General features: G+C 44.1%; 1 protein-coding gene across 13 annotated transcripts in view; it reads left to right on the top strand.

Annotated features, from left to right (window-relative positions):
* Positions 1-5,603: 5,603 nt before the first annotated feature.
* Nap1l4 (nucleosome assembly protein 1-like 4) overlaps positions 5,604-17,379 on the top strand; it is a 36,323-nt gene continuing 24,547 nt past the window's right edge. For 2 of the 13 annotated variants that reach the window (NM_001012170.2, XM_087573517.1), the window contains 5 exon segments: positions 5,604-5,662; positions 6,454-6,550; positions 13,209-13,239; positions 14,857-14,915; positions 17,219-17,318. In NM_001012170.2, coding sequence (NP_001012170.1) covers positions 13,226-13,239; positions 14,857-14,915; positions 17,219-17,318 — 173 coding nt within the window. In that variant the 5' untranslated portion in view covers positions 5,604-5,662; positions 6,454-6,550; positions 13,209-13,225. 13 annotated transcript variants of the gene reach the window in all.

The raw sequence follows: 17,379 nt of genomic DNA, 5'->3' as shown, positions 1-17,379 counted from the left end.
AGGCAAGTGAAATTGTCACCCTAATTTTGTTAATTTGCTGAGACAGATCCTCACCCTATAGCTCAGGCAGGAACCTCAGCTTCCTTGGAATTTTGGGGTGATTCTCTCACCTTAGCCTCCTGAGTTACAGGATTTCGGCCACGAGCCACCATACCCAGTTTGCTACCTAATTTCATAACAAGCCATTGCGTGCATGACAGACTCCACTGAGTCAATGAGTTCACTGGGCTTGCAGGAGCCTGAGTTAAGGGAAACTAAAGAAGAATGGGCAATCCCCAAACAGCCGCCATCACTGACTCACTCCAGCTTGGGTTCCCCATACATGGAGTCTCACCCTCCACCCTATCATTAACGTTCTACTTTCTGTTGACTAGCATCTGCCAAGCTGTGCAGCTGAAGCAAAATTGCACACAGCATGGAGGGAGGCACAGGAAGAAGTGGTTGGGCTCCCAATGACCTTCACCACATCTTATGAGAACACAATAATAGATTCACTCCATCTGAGGCCGAGAATCACAGCCACTCTGTTGAAGATGGTAATGGCTGTATATTGTAATTTGAGGCAGACATCTTGAGGGGTTCAAAGAACTACTCTTCTGGGAGGTTGATGTTACAGGGTTTTTCAAATTCCTGCTGGGAAATTCCAGGCCAGACTCACCCAAACGATGCCAGAGGACCCGGAACCACCAGGTATCAGCATGATCCTTGCTAGTTAGAGTCACCTGACATTACCTTCACATCTAATCCCTGTCACATCAGAGGCACCTGCCCCTGAGGACATCTTTGTGGGCTCCCCTGCACTGAGCAGGGACAAGAGCCAACCTGAGATAGTCATAGGACCTACGATACGTTACACTGCTGGCTGCTGGCTACTGTATGGCCTCAGCCATTATCCACTCTGGAATTCTTTCCTCCAAAACCTGACACTCCCAGAGGCAGGGAGGTAAGGGCAAGGAACAGGTGTTGAGAACTGCACAATGCAATGACCCGAAGCAAGGAGATGGGGGTTCTGGCTAGAAGCAGAGGCCTTAGGGGAGGGACTGTCAGCAAGACTCAAATCATAGAAGGGTCTGAGGCAGGAGCATGCAGACAGACAGAAGGGACTTAAATATTATTCTCAACTTTCTTCGAAACTCTTTAAGAGGCCTAGAGGGACAGTCAGGGCATGGACAGCACCAGATGCAGGCCAGTAGGCTTCAGGTAGCATCTAAACCTTGAGTGAACTCAACAGGTCCTAACCACTCAAACGGCTGTTAGAGATAGGTGTGGTGGGGCAGGCAGGCTGGGTAACCCCCAGCTATTTTGGACTCTAAGGATCCTGAGTTCAAGGCCATCTTGGGCACTTTGATGAGGCTATTAAATAATATAGCTCAGTGTTTGAGTGCTTGGTTAGCATGTGCCCTGGGTTTAATCATATTGGGGGAAAAGCTTCCAGGACTGGTCTTCAGCTCAGCTTATAAATCCCACAGTTTCATTACTGCTGTCTCCCCTCTGCACTCAATTTCCTGAGCACAGGGCTTGTGTGGGACCAGATGTCCCCTGTGGGCTTGGTGTGGTCTGAGGGGCGTGGTTAAAGGGATCTGCTAGGCTGCAGTTTCTGACCGCTGGGACACTGGGTGATTGGATTCTTGTTGTTACTACGTAAGTGGACAGGAGTCCGTGAGAACAGCTAATGCTGGCCTTAAGCTGACAACTCACCTGGTGCTGCTCTAAACCCATCCTCAAGTCTCTCGAAGTAGGCACATGGGGGAACAGACACAGGCACTTATCCAGAGCCACCAGCTAGTTAGGGGTCTCACTCAGGAGTCCCTACCCTTCAACAACGCTGATGGTAGTATCTGCACAGCCAGACAACGAGGACAACTACTAACACCCTGCTTTAACATCAGGTGAGACGCACAGGGGTTCTCAGAGTTCAAGAACCAATTCCTGGCTCTGCGCACATGACATCTGGAGATGGCCCTAGAAGTGTTATCCCATCAAGATCAAATCTTGAGTAGGCCTAGGATTTGGATCTAAGGGAAGGCCATGTACAGACAACAGTTAGGGTTACAATTTTGCAATCACCAGCCAAAGAAAGCCTGGAGCACCATGCAGTGGAGAATGCAAGGAGGGAGGCCCCATCCTGAACCTCACTGGAGTACAGCTGCCATGTTCTCACTTCAGTCTGCTAATCTCCAAAGTGCATTTCTAGTTAGTAAGCAGTCAACTTGGGCTATTTGGACGTACCAACTCAGAAAAGCAGTATAGCATTCTCCGAGTCCTTGCAAACAGGAGGTTTTGGGAGAATGTTGCCTACCTGCTAGTTAAATCACTTCAGGGAAAGTCTTCACACACAGACCATGTAGAAAGACCTCCCATCAGACCATCTCCCACAGTGCCTCCCACCTTGTTGCCACCCACACTAACCTCCAGGTGTGGTAGATGCCATGACAGAAATTAAGCTTGAGACTATTAAATAGATGGGACTTGAATTTGAAAATGCTGGCCAGGGGCTGGAGAGATGGCTCAGCGGTTAAAGAGCACCGACTGCTCTTCCAGCGGTCCTGAGTTCAAACCCCAGCAACCACATGGTGGCTCACAACCATCTGTAATGTGATCCGATGCCCTCTTCTGGTGTGTCTGAAGACAGCTACAGTGTAGTCGTATACATGAAATAAATAAATAAAAAAAAAATTGCTGGCCAAAGCAACCTTTACCAGACAAAAGGACCAATTTCTTTTTAAAAATTCCATGTGCATTGACTGGTGTTTGGTCTGCATGTATGTCTGTGTGAGGGTGTCAGATCCTCTAGCACTGGAGTTACAGACAGTTGTAAGTTGCCATGTGGGTGTTGACAATTGAACCTGGGTCCTCTGGAAGGGTGGCAGTGCTCTTAACCACTGAGCTACCTCACTAGCTCCCCCTCCCCAAAAGATTCATTTTTAAGAAATGAAGACAATTTGTTCATTCCTGCTTGGTAACCTTATTTGCTAGCCAAACTGAATGCTTTTTATAAACTGACCTGGGGAGGCTGGGCTGGTACTGCACTCCCTGCTCCAGCCCCAGGCTACATAGAGGAGATACCTCCCTAGTACCCTTGGCGACAGCAGTGAAGGCTCATAGCCCAACATGACGCATTTCCTTCCTCCACTAAGAGGATCTCCACTAAGGTAAAACTGGATCCTTGACTATACCACATTAAAAAAGTTTCAGGACAAGTCATAGTGAAGCAAAGTGAGCAAGCTTATTAAGCAGAGATAAGAAACGGTGCATGCTTTGGATTTAAGTGTGGGCACGGAGGAAAAGGCAGTCTTGGATGGAAGTCAACCCATGTTTAAGACATGAGCGCATGCTGCTGAAAGCCAACCTGCCGACCGTAAGGTCAGCTGTTGGTGTTACCCTGTGGCTAAGTCAGACTGTTCAAAGGATGTAATTCACAGCAAGAGCTAGAGACTAGGTTTAAACTGGGTGAGGATGACACATGCTTTTAATCCCAGCTCTTGGGAGGCAGAAGCAGGTGCATCTCTGAGTTTGAGGCCAGCCTGGTCTACAGAGCAAGTTCTGGGACAGCCAGAACTACATCAAGAAACCTGTAGATAAAAACGAACAAAAGACAATACATTTTATTAATGTTTAAAAATTGTGTCATGTTGTAGACCCGCACCCACATACACACCTTCTGAGCGCCTCTCTTAACCCCTATGCTTCAGCTTTGTTAATCCAGGCATGATGGTGCACACCTTTAATCCTAGGAGGCAGAAGCAGGCAGATCTCTATGAGTTCACAGCCTAGGGCTACATAGATTCTGTCTCAAAAATAATAATGAAATATCTTTATTAAACTTGTTACCAGTTGTTGGAGTCTAAGCATTTTATTCAAGAGATTGAAATAAAGATACACACAGATTGTAAGCTAGCAAGGAAATTGTATCCAAAAGTGAATAGTGCAGATCAGAAATATTTTGTGACAGGCCCAAGAGGCTGGCCTTGAATTTACAGAGATCTGCCTGCCTCTGCCTCCTGAGTGCTGGGATTAAAGGTGTGTGCCACCAGTGCATGGTGTCTTATTTTTTCTTTTTTAATATTAAAAAAAAATATGTTTGGGAGGACTTTTACACTGCCCAGAGCATCATTAGAAGAGGGGGGTGTGGTGTGCGTAGTCCAAACCAAATGTCCCTGGCTGCCAAACTATTTTCTATACTTGTCTGATTTAACTACATCTACTCCCCAAATAAAAATGAGGTAAACCCTGGCTGTGGTGCTGCACGGCTTTAATCCAGCACCACGGAGGCAGAGGCAGGCTGATTTTTGTGAGTTCCAGAACGGCCAAGTCTTTTCCACAGAGAAACCCTGTCTTGGAAAAACAAAACCAGCCACCAACCAATCAAAAACAACCTTATATCTTGAGGCATGTCAGAACAATTTAAGTAAAAACATATAAGCTTATTTACTTTTCTTAATTTTGGGAAAGGAACTGTTTTTTTTTTTTTTTATATATATATAGTTCCAATTTAAGGATGAGAGAGAAATAATACAGTAAAACAATGCTGTAGACCTTCTGGCCTTCAGTAACCACACTTCGTTTTAATTTTTTGTTTAGTTTTGAGACAGGGTTGTGTTGCTCAGACTGGCCCTAAACTGGGTACATAGCTAAAAGTGACAAATTGCTCATTCTATCACCCGCATCTTTTATCTCACAAGTGTTGGGATTGAAGACCATGCATGCTGCATCACCACATCAGCTTTGTTTCCAACTACCCTGTTGGTAGATTTTGTTAGGAAAAGACCCAGTATCTGCAATCAAGTTATTTACTTTTATCAGATGTTGTCTATTGCTTCCATGAAAACACCATGACCAAAAAGCAAATTGGAGAGGACAGGGTTTATTTGGCTTACACATATTGCTGTTCATTATTGCAGGAAGTCAGGATAGGAACACAAGCAGGGCTGGAACCTGGAGGCAGGAGCTGATGCATAGGCCTTGGAGGGGTGCTGCTTACTGACTTGTACAGCTTGCTTTCTTACAAAACCCACCATCAGCCCAGGGATGATAGTACCCATAATGGGCCTGGCCCTCCCTCATTAATCATTACGAAAATGCCTTACGATTAGATCTTATGAAGGCATTTTTCTCAAAGTTCCCTTCTTTTAGATAACTACACACAAAACCAGTCAGTACAGATGTGTTGAACTTTTCTACCCGAAGGGTAGTCCCAGGTCAGGCAGGAACTGTAGACAGAGGGCCAGAAGGCCTTGGGAAGTAGGAGGTGCTTTGAGTTGTAAGTTATCTGGGAAGAGCGCTGCCGACAAAGCCTCAGGAAGATCAAACCTTAAAAAGAGCCGGTTAGAGTTACAAGCCCAAAATCTTACCCGCGCCCAACAGCCCCTTTAAATAGGCACGGAACCGCGCGTGCGCCGAAGTACACGTCACTACTCTATTTACATATAGCTCGCGGGCTTAGGCTCGGCGCCGTGCCCCCTCAACAGATTTTGATTGGATGCCGCACCTCCTAGTGCCCGGTGCAGTTGATAAACATCTCTATTGTCCATTCATCGCCCGTCTTGCTCCCAGAGGGCGGAGCCTGGCAGTACGGCCAATGGCAGGTGGTTTTGTTGGCGACCACGGCGGCGCAGCCCCGGAGCGAGCTTAGGACGGGCGCCACTGCCGCAGGAGGCGCGAGGTGCGGTGCTGGCGGGTAACGGCGCGGCGGGCGGCTGGAGAGGGACTGGGGCGGAGGAGGCAGAGGCGGGGGTTTGGGTGGCGCGGGAAGGCCGACGCCCCATGCGGCGAGCAGAGGCGGGCCGCGGCCCGGTCAGAGGTCCGTGTGGCGGGTGGCGGCGGATGGCGGGCCCGTCCCTCCTCAGTGCAGCCCCGCCCCCGGCTGAAGGTCAGCGCGCTTTGTTCCCGCCGCCCGCGAGTCCACGCGAAGGCGCGCAGGCGGTTCCTTGAGAGGAACAAGGCCTCCCCAGCGAGGTGGGCCTGGGTGCGCCTTGTCTTAGACCGCGCCTGGGAAGGAAGGGGTCTACTGGGCCGCCGCCTCGCCCTTCCGGGCTTTGCATGCTCTCCGCACAGTGCCCTAGTAGACTTCACTCTCTGAGTCTGCTGTGGAGGCGGAGCCAGTGTAGTGACACACAGTGAGCCTTCAGACCCGTGGGCCCCCTACAGTCGCCAGCAGTACCCCTTCTCCCAGGGGTATTCTTGGGGCAAATTGGCCTGCACTGACTCCAATTCTGCTTTGCTGCCTCTTGGAGGAATTTCCGCGGTAGTTTTCTGCGCGTACGTTGCTGTAATGAGAGTATGCATATTCCCCAGCAAAAGACTCAAGTTCAAGTTTTTGGTCCAAAAGTTACATGCTTTTAAGTTACTGCCACCTTCCTGTCATAGTAGTTGCCTCCTCTCGATGACTAATCTCTGCTTACTACACACCAGGGGCTCCTTTAAGCTCCTGACGTGTCTTAACTCTATTCACAGTAATACGTGATGTAGGTGCAACAGGCAGAGTGTGCCTTAGCAAGAAACGCCTGGGTTCAGAAGTGGTTCAGTTTGTGGAAGATTTGTAGGTTGTCAGGTGAGCATCCCTAATCTGGAAGTCCAAAATGTGCCATAAAGCTCGAAAAGAAATGGGTTTTGGGATGTTCTGATTTTTTTGATATAGGAGTGTTTGACCTATATTGCACGTTAAGTCTCTGTTAGGTCAAGTGTGATGGTAGCTTGCATCTAAACTCAGATTAAATCTGGCTCAGTTTTAATAGTAAATATTTATTGTTAAATACCGTGTTGAATCAGACACCATTCAGATGATCAGTGAGATTCAGAGAGAACAGAGCTTTACAGAGGGATGGTTCACCTGTCTACAGCGACATCATTTTATGCCTTTAACTAAATGCTGTAAAACTCAGTTGTCGGTCGGTTTTTTCCTTAGTTGACCAATACGATTGGTTCACAATGTCATAAGATCTAAACACTTATATTTTGATGTTTTAGCTTTAAATCCTGAACTGTTTTTCAGAGTTAATATAGAATAACTGGTGAAAATAATAGTGATTTTGTAATTTTCTGGAAATTCTGAAATTTCATTACCAAAGTTCTGGGGAGAAAATGTATATATTTTTGGGATCCTCACAGAAATCATGGCAAGTACGGCTTGTGAGCTGGCCATTTGACTTTGTGTAGTTGAGTATATAGAGATTACCAGTGGGTAATAAATAGTACTGCAGGGATGGGATTCTTAGGGGTGAGGTAGTTCACCACTTTGGTCTGACTTTGTGCTGGAATCTTAAAATGTCCCAGCTAAGATAGATATAGCAGTATACACAGCTGCTCTGGAACTCTTTAAAATCTGTCTTGGTAACACAGCAAGACCCCTATCTCACTTTTTTCCCTATTTGCCTGTTAGTGAAAGTATACTAAGTCCCTGATAGCTGTCTTTATGCCGTGTATAAAAGTTTGTGTTGTATTTGTATACAAATAAAAAGGCCAGTACCAAAAATTTTGGTTTTGAAAGAAGACAATTCTGGGCAAGAGAGTATTAGAGGTGGGAAAGATGGCTTAGCGGTTAAGATCATTGCATGCTCTTGCAGAGGATCTAGGTTTGAGTCCCATATTCATAGGGTGGCTCCTAATGGTCTATAACTGAAGTCCCAGGGTTCCAACACCCCCTTCTGGCCTCTGCAATTAGTGCACAGACAAGCAGGGAAACCACCCATACACATAAATAAGTTAAAATTTTAAGAAAGGGTAGTTTAAATCTGTGAAAGTCTAAGGGCAACTCTCAGTGTGAAATAGGCAGATAGATGAGTACTTTTGCTTCTTGGATCTAGGCCCAGGTGCCTGAAAAAGAGGCAGTAGTAATGAGCTGTTGGGAACCTCTAGCCAATGAGTACAAGGTTTTTTGTTTACTTAAAAGGAAGTGTAAGTGGGTGTGCTGACTTGTATCTGTATTCCAGCGCTTCAGAGGTAGAAGCAGGAAGCTCAAGGCCAGCCAGCACTACAGCAAGAAAGATGACGTGCATTTAGGCATTTAGAATTGAGGCTGATGTCATTTTGCTGCACCTATTACTGTAGTGGAGGAAGGTGCTCGGGAAATAGCAGGGACTTTCTTCTACCCTCGGCCTTTGCTAGGGATTCCCTGCTAATGGTAGCGAGGAGGCTAGACCACGCTTGGGAGACCTGTTATTGATCGTAGATTGGGAAGCCTATTTAAATAGGTAAATAGCAGAGTCTTGGATTGGACTTTTAGGCATTTTGAAGACATAGTTGATGGTAGCATAGATTTGCTTTCATTTAGCTGTCAGATCTCTGTCTTCTTTAGGGAAGCTCGCCTGTTTTGGTCTGTTATTGAATTTTACAGTAACAGGCATATTGTATTTTTATTGTGTGAAGACTATAAAAGCTAGCTTTGTGAACTTTACCTTTTGACGTTGACTGCTTGCTGCACAGCCTTAAATTTCCTTTTTTCTGTGTTCTGTCAGCTGTTGCAACAGTGTGCTTCCATCCTGTGTCTAGAAAACTCAGTCTAGTGAGGTGAGATTAGCTCTGAGCTTTATGTACAAAAAGATATTTATATTTATGATTGAAGTCCCACTCAGCTGCTTCAGAGTAGCTTTATGGCTTTGTGTCTTATTCATGCAAGATCTCCAGCACATGTCGGGTCTCCAGTGTAAAGCAAATAGTGAGTGCTCTTGCCTTCCTGCAGTGTGAGAGTTAGATGCAGGGGGACACTTCTGAGACACTAAAGTCTTGGGAGGTTGTAATTTCAAATATGGGGGAAGACAATGCCTCTTAACAAGAAGAGATGTTAGTGCTGGATTAAGAAAACTGTCTTAATATCTGCTTGTTCATATTTTCATCACTTTTCCAAGTGCTACAGAGGTACCTCTTCTACCAGAGGAGCATTTTGCTTGAGGAAAAAGAAAAAAAATTTTCCTTTCTTCCCGAAGCCTGATGGTTTGTTTGGCCTCTAGAAATCTCTGGTGAGATGACCTGCTGGTGGTATTTCAAGTACATGTTGTAAGCAGGTGTGGCTAAGGAAAAGTCCTCATCTTGTGTCTTCCAAAATTGCTTAGGATAGGCCAAGATGTTAAAAGGTAGTTCAGTACCATGGAACTTACATTCAGGGATTAATTAACTGGGCTGAGATATCTGGCTACCTGTTTCATGCCAAGTCCTTTGCTAAGCCCTGAACTCTGCATTGAGTCAGTGGACATGCTCTGCCCTCCTGGAAGTTTTTCTTCTTTGGTCCTTGGCCTCACTGATGAGAAGTTCCAGAAGCAAGCAGAAAAACACCACCTAGCACCTGCAGTGACCAATCTAATGTACATCTGATTGCTTAAAAATATTATAGGCTAACAAGATGGCTCAGTTGGCAAAAGGTGTCTGCTGCCAGGCTTTAAGACCTGAATGTGTTCCCTGGCTCCACATGGTTCAAAGGAGAGAACTGACTCCTGGAAATTGTTTCTGACCTCTATGTGTATGGCACAAACAACTTCTCTACCCCCATCCTAGGGGCCTTTCCTGGTTCCTTCTTAAAACAGTTCATTCCTTTTTTCCCTTTGACATGATCCTAAGTTGCAAGTCAGTACTCCTGTAGGACCTAGTTACACATCCTTAGCTTCTCTGGCCTGCCACTTTTCAGGCTGTGAACCAAGTTACTGTGCTTTAGGGTTCTTTATATTCGTGCACATACATGCATATGTGCTGGAAGTAGAAGTCAGAGGACAACTTCTGGGAGTCTGTTCTTTCCTACCATATGCGACCCAGTAATCAAACTCACATTATCAGGCTTAGTGGCAAGCACCTTTATCCACTGACCCATCTCTCCAGGCCAGTTTAGGTTGGTAGCAGTCATTTGCTTATCTTGTGTTAAGACTTTGAAGACCTTTGGCTCTTATGAAGACAGATAATATATAAAAGTGTAGGTTTTGGGGGGTATACCACTCCACAGCTTATGCCTTTCATTGTCTATCAGGAGTGCCGGTTTAGGTGTTCATGGTTAAGAGCCCTGGCTGCTCTTGCTGAGGACATGAGTTTGGTTCTTATTACCTATGTGATGGCTCAAAACCACCTATATAACTCAGTTGCAGGAAGATCTGGTGCGGTGCCCTCCTCTGGCCTTTGGGTATTGCACATATATGCTAAACAGGCAGGCATTTATATGCATAAAAGGTTTGTTTATTTGATTTGGTTTTTAATTTTTAAGAAGTAGCCAGTTTAAAATTTTTCTTCTGAAAGTTTTTTTGCTGTGTGGAGAAAAAAAAAAGGGAAATGAGGGGCTGGAGAGATGGCTCAGCGGTTAAGAGCGCCCGACTGCTCTTCCAGAGGTCATGAGTTCAATTCCCAGCAACCACATGGTGGCTCACAACCATCTGTAAAGAGATCTGATGCCCTCTTCTGGTGTATCTGAAGACAGCTACAGTGTACTTATATATAATAAATAAATAAATCTTTAAAAAAAAAAAAAAAGGGAAATGAACCTGAACCTAAAAGGAAGGGAACCTAAACATCTGTATTCTATTAACTTAGTGTCCCCTGATGACTGTCATAATCCAACATGATAATCCAACATGATTGTTAGGGGTTTTATTTGTTTTGTGTTTTAAGACAGGTTCATCTGTAGCCCAGTCTGGCCTCTAACTTGCCATGTAGCCAGCATAACCATGCCTTCCAAGTCCTGGAATTAACAGGTGTGCATCATTATGTCTGGCTCTTGATGCCTTTTAAAAGTAGTTTGCCTAACAAGGCTTTGTGCTATGGCTTCATAAAACCAGTATTAAACCTGTCATTTTAACCTTAAAAACAAAATGATGTTTCTCTCAACACCTGCATAGCTCTCTATGACTTTCAGTGTTTGGTAAACACAGTAATGGATGGTGCTGGAGCATGTGTTGGCACTTTGCCTTGTCTTGGTCTCAGTGTGCAGAGGATAGAATCACTGGGCAGGATAGTCTGTATGAATCTGTCATGGAGATGGGCTGGCTTGCTGTACCATTGGTGAGGCAGTTGACCTTTACAATTACTTCAAGTGGGTGTGGTTTCTCAGTCTTTGAGGGTGAGACATGTGCTGAGGATTACAGTTCAGCTGGGAAGGGGTGGTGGGCTGGGAGTGTAGAGAAGTCATGGATAGGTAATGGGGTACTGTAATTATGGAGCCAAAGTGTAAGGAATGCCAGTGTGTAACAAGCTCAGCAGTATTTATTGCTCGTTCTTTAACCCAGAAATCTTACATGAAAATATTGCCATCTAAGTTAAGAATAGCAAGGGATGGAAACCACATTTGACTATATGGTAGAAAAGCTTTGTTGGACATCTGGGTAATAGCGTTTGCTGGCATTAAGAATGGTGAACTTTGTAGGGTAGATGCAAGAATGTAGATCTTTGTGGCCAGTGGGTTTGGAGTGGCTACTCCAAAGAAGATCTAGGGTCTGAGGAAGGTTCTTTGGAGGTGAAGCTGAATATGGGAAGCTGCTGTGTTGCTGTGGGTTTGGTCATCTGTAGTATTGTTGTTGCCTTACTCTTTTTGCTTCCATAAAATAATTTTTAAAGGACTAATCATATGTACTAGCTGACACAAGAGTTATCCCAGTGGAAGGAGCTCCAGTTGAGGAAATGACTCCATGAGATCCAGCATTTTCTCAATTAGTGATCAATAGGGGAGAGCCCAGCCCATTGTGGGTGGGATCTGGAGTGAGCTGGTGGTCCTGAGTTCTATAAGAAAGCAGGCTGAGCAAACCAGGGGAAACAAGTCAGTAAGCAGCATCCATCATGGCCTCTGCATCAGCTTCTGACACTAGGTTCCTGGCCTGCTTGAGTTCCTTGTTCTGACTTCCTTTGGTGATAACAGCAATGTAGACATGTAAGCAGATAAATCCTTTCCTCCTCAACTGCCTTTTTTTTTTTTTTCTTTTTTTCTTTTTTTTTTCCGGAGCTGGGGACCGAACCCAGGGCCTTGCGGTTGCTAGGCAAGCGCTCTACCACTGAGCTAAATCCCCAACCCCATTAACTGCCTTTTTGGTCATACTGTTTCAATGCAGTGATAGAAACCCTAAGACATGTGACCTGTTTCTGTGCTTTTTGAGTTTGTTTTGAGATGAGGTTTTCTGTGTGTCCCTGACTGGCCTGAACCTCAATATGTAGACACTTGCCTGTGCCTATATCAAATCCTGGGATTAAAGGCATGAACCACCTGCACACATTTTATTTTGAAACAATAAAAACCTAATAGAAGATTCAGCTATTTAACTGTGAAACAGTTGCCTATCACTCTTGCTGGAACTATCTTTCCTGTCTCCTGTTTTCCTAGCAGAAGCATAGCTTTCAGAAGGTCTCATTATGTACACTCTGTGAATGCGAGGGGCTTTGTATAGTTGCCTCAATTCATCATACCCCTTTGAAGTAAGAAGGCTGCCTTAAGATCGGGTATTCTTATAGAGTGGTCATGTTGAGTGTCTCACAGTGTTTTTACAGTGTAGGTGACATAAAAGATAGATTAGCATTCTGTGTATTTATTTGAAAGACAGTTCAAACAATGTGCTTTTGAATTGTTTCAGTAAGTTGCTATGTGGGATCTGTTAGGTTTATTGTAGAGAAAAGGCAGATTAGGATTCTGTTTTCTTATTGTGAAGTCTGGTCACTTTAGTGTCAGTAATAATGCTGTGGATCTAGCTCAGTTTATAGCATGCATGATGTCCTGGTTTTTATACCCAGCCCTGCATAAGCCCAGCATACTGGTGTATACTTGTCCTAGTACTGGGGATGTAGAGGCTGAGGGTCAGATGTGCAGTGCAGGGTCATCAACTATAAAGCAAATGGAAGGCCAGCCTGGGATGGATACATGAGACCTTGTCTCAAAAATAATTTTTTTAAAGCATAAAACCTAGATTCATTTTAATTTTATTTTTTGACATGGTCTCACTGTGTAACCATATTTGTCCAAGAACTCTATGCCTCAAACTTATAGTGATCTGTTTGCATCTGCTCCCCAGTTGTTGAGATTAAAGACATGTACCACAATGTCCAGTAAAAGCTAGATCTTAATTAAGTGTACCTGTCTATGAGATTAGACATGTGACTGCTCATATAACTTCAGGTCACATCAGGACATTTCCATTTCTTTCACTTGCAGAAAGGTCTCAACTGCTACGACTGGTGGCATGCCATCATGGTCTTGGAAGAATAATGCAACATTTTTGTGTATGTGTGAATGTAATTGTGAACTTTCTCATTTGTAGGGGACAAAGGTGTTCAGATGGCAGAAAACAGGTAAGCCAAAATGGACTTTGTTTACTAGACTTCGAAGTTTAGGTAGGGAGCTAGAGCCCACTGTTCTTCAGAAACTAGAATTCAAAGTTTACTAGTTTAAACTTCAAGTGGTAATGTTTTTTTCTCCCTTTTGCTGGCAAAGAAGTTGATCTCAGGACACCACCTGTCTCAGACGAAGTTTTTGTGCGCCCTAGCCTTTAATCCCTATGTCTGTACTGTGGTGAAATTACTGTGACATACCTACCAGGGACCACGGAAAGGGTTTTTAGTGGGATAATCAAGGCCAGTGCTGGTTGACTGTTGTTTTGATTTTTTTTTTAAGTTGGCATATAAAATAGTAGATTTTTCATACATGTGTGTCATTAATTTTGCTCATAATTGCTCTTCATTTTCCCATAGTTCCCTCTGCTTTCATGTCACAGAGATGCACTATATGGGGTTGTAGAACTTTGTCTTCAGGAAGGTATACGTGACTTTTTGGTAGCCAGTTAGGCCTGTGTTTGTGAAGCCCATTGTTTTGGTGATGCTGCATGGTTGGCAGAGCATTGTGACCATTGTGTCTATTGCACAAGGCCACTTGTGTGCTCTGCTGACCAGAGGGTAGCCTGTTGTTCCAGTGGTGTGGTAAGCACTACAGACCAATTATACAATCAAGAGACTGACTGTCAAAGTAAAAATTAATGGGCTAGAGAGATGGCTCAGTGGTTTAGAATGTGTACCACTTTTGCAAAGACTTAACTTTTTGTTTCCATCACCCATATTAGGCAGCTCACAAACTCCAGTTTGGAGGATCTGATGTCCTGTTCTGGCCTCCATTGGCATTTCACATACCCACATATGGACATATTCATAAACATAATTTTTGTTGTTGGTATTTGTTTTGTTTTTAAGACAGGGTCTTATTGTTCTAGCCCTGGGTAGCATAGAACTCCCTGTGTGCACAAGGATGGCTCAAAATTCTTAGAAATCTACCTGCTTTTCTGTTCCTAAATGTTGGGATTAAAGGTGTATATCATCACACATGGCACATAAAAGTTTGGGGTTTGTTTGTTTGTTTTGTTTTGTTTTTTGTTTTTCCTTTTAATTTTAGAGATAAAAATGAGGCAAAGTGTGGTGGTTCACAATTGTCACCCTAGGAAGCCAGGGCTACTGAGTTAGACCCTGTCTGAAAACAGAAAGGGAAAATTAAGAAGTTTTATCAAGGGTTACGGATTAAACCTGTGTGGAGCAGCCTTTGTATTGGGTGTGAGGAAAGGGAGCTGTATGGATGTGATCTTCTTAGATGGGAGGAAGTCTCCTTTAAATAACATGTATGTCCGTGTTGTCTTTTTTGTTTGTTGTCTCCCTACCTCCTTGGGGGACAAGGTCTTATGTCGCTCTATCTGTCCTGAAACTCATTATGTAGACAAGACTGGCCTTGAACTCACAGAGATTAACCTGCCTCTGCCTCCCAAGTGGTGAGATAAAAGGTATGGTGCAGCATGCCTAGCTAGTGTCTTCACCTGACCTGGAGTCTCTTGCTGTACAGATCCCTAATACATTGGATAAACACTGAAAATGCAATTGGTGCTATCTCTGAGAGTCTGTTCATAATACGTTGTAAACTTGTTGTTTTAGTCTTTCAGATGGAGGCCCAGCAGATTCTGTGGAAGCTGCTAAAAATGCCAGTAATACAGGTCAGTGCAATGGATGAAGCAGTGATTATAGAGGGTTTCCATGTGAGACCGGTAGTCTTTTCTCCAGAACCACTGTTAACAATAATTACAGTAACAGTAATGTATTTCTGTCTCAGAGAAAAATGAGCATTTCATTTAGTAATTCATTTAGAAATTCAGCTCCATGAAAAAGAACACAGTCTCATTCACTGGCTCTCACATGACCTGGGTGTCAGAATGTTAACTAGGCTTGCACCCAACTTTCCTGCTAATTTTGAAGCAAAACCTAGATGTATTGTTCTGTATGTAAATTAACATGCACATATGATTAAATACATATACACAATAATGATAAAATGAAAAAAAAAAACCTTAATCTGTCTCTGAGTCAGGTATGCAGACCATGATAAGTGTAATTCCAGCACTTAGGAGTCCAAGCAGGAGGGTCTTAAGTTCCAGGTGGGCCTGGATTGTATGAGAGGGGAATTGTTCAACTCCATCACCTAGTGAAGGACAGTTCCTACTCTCTCGGTGTCTCCTTAGGTTCTAAATAATAGTTCAGTGTTATAAGTTCAAAACAAAGGCATGTGAGAAGGAGGTCAGAGGACTTTTTACAGATAGCTTTGGGTGGGGGAAGGACTTTCCAGGAAGAGGGCATTCTGGGGAGAGCCATCTCTTTGGACTAAGTGGGTGGATGCTTTAGAAGCTAATCGTGTCCTTGTCCCTGGCTTCCAAACACCAATGGGACTGGAGAGCAAGGTGTAACCAGAGTTAATTACCAACCCCTGAAAGTTGGTAGTCAATGATCTGAGAGGCCTAGGGTGTAGTTGGCTATAGGCAGGAAACCTCTGACTATCACCACCAATGCTGGGGTGATTAACAAAGATACTTTTTTTTGTTTTGTTTTGAGACGAAGATACTTTTTTTTGTTTTGTTTTGTTTTGTTTCTTTGTGTAACCCTGGCTTTTCCTAGAGATGGCTATATAGACCAGACTGGCCTCAAATTCAGATCTACCTGCCTCTGCCTTCCAACAACCCCCCCCCCCCCCCATACTTTTTTTTTTTTTTTTTTTTTTTTTGGTTCTTTTTTTTCCGGAGCTGGGGACCGAACCCAGGGCCTTGCAGTTGCTAGGCAAGCGCTCTACCGCTGAGCTAAATCCCGAACCCCGATACTTTTAAGATACAAGTCACTAGGGGTTGGGGATTTAGCTCAGTGGTAGAGCGCTTGCCTAGCAGGTGCAAGGCCCTGGGTTCGATCCCCACCTCAAAAAAAAAAAAAAAAAAAAGATACAAGTCTCTAACAAGTATGTTACTATATATGGAAATTAGGAACAAAGATAAGTAGACATGTGTTGGGGATTTAAATACTTGTTTATTTTAAAGCAAATGTGGTCTGAGGTAGTCTTATCTGGACCCAACACAAGCCTCTTTTCTTATACTGAATGCCGGCTTAAAAAGCACTGGGGGGCTGGGCTGGAGAGATGGCTCAGCAGTTAAGAGCACCGACTGCTCTTCTCAAGGTCCTGAGTTCAATTCCTAGCAACCACATGGTGGCTCACAACCATCTGTAATGGGGTTGGGTGTGTCTGAAGACAGCTACAGTGTGCTTATATACATTAAGTAAATAAATAAATCTTTAAAAAAAAAAAAGCACTGGGGGGGCTGAGGGGATGGGTAGAGAAATGGCTCAGTGGTTAAGTAAGTTTAAGTGCTCTTCCAGAGGTCCTGAGTTCAATTCCCAGCAACCACATGGTGGCTCACAACCATCTGTAATGGGATTGCCCTCTTCTGGTGTCTGAAAACAGCTACAGTGTACTCACATACATGAGTAGTACTAGGGTACTACTCTTTTGTTTGTTTTCTGAGATATCCCTGTGTACCCCTGGCTGTCCTGGAACTCATTATGTAGTCTAGGCTGCCCCCAGAATTCAGATTGTTTTCCTCTCCTTCCTCAGTGCTGGGATTAGCAACCTGTGTCACTGTACTCAATTAGGAATATATTTCCAACAGACATTTGTGGTAATAAGGATTGAATCCCAGGGCTTCATGTGGTAGGCAAGTACTGCACTACTGAGTTACAGTCCAGCTCTCTTGTGTTTTGTGTGTGTGTGTGTGTGTGTGTGTGTGTTTTGTTTTTTTTTTTTTTTTTTTGGTTTTTTTTTTTGTTTTTTTTTTTGGTTTTTTTTTTTTTTTTTGAGATAAGGTATTGGCATGGCATTTCCTTGCTCAGCTTTTTGAACTTGGGTTGACAAGCCTGAGTGGGGTCCATGTTGGTGTTTGGGTTCTTGGCTTCTAAGTAACTTTTCATTTCCAACTCCTCATAGAAAAACTCACAGACCAGGTGATGCAGAACCCACAAGTGCTGGCAGCTTTGCAGGAACGTCTTGACAACGTCTCTCACACTCCATCTAGTTACATAGAAACGTAAGTACATAGCCAGTCAAACAGCAGAACAAACTGCAAGTGTGGTTTTCATAGCTCAGGA

This window comes from Rattus norvegicus, chromosome 1 (genome assembly GCF_021556685.1).
Source record: "Rattus norvegicus strain SHRSP/BbbUtx chromosome 1, alternate assembly SHRSP_T2T, whole genome shotgun sequence".
NCBI classification, from domain to species: domain Eukaryota; kingdom Metazoa; phylum Chordata; class Mammalia; order Rodentia; family Muridae; genus Rattus; species Rattus norvegicus.
The sequence above is the reverse complement of the archived record's forward strand: the minus strand, read 5'-3'. Positions and strand labels throughout refer to the sequence as shown.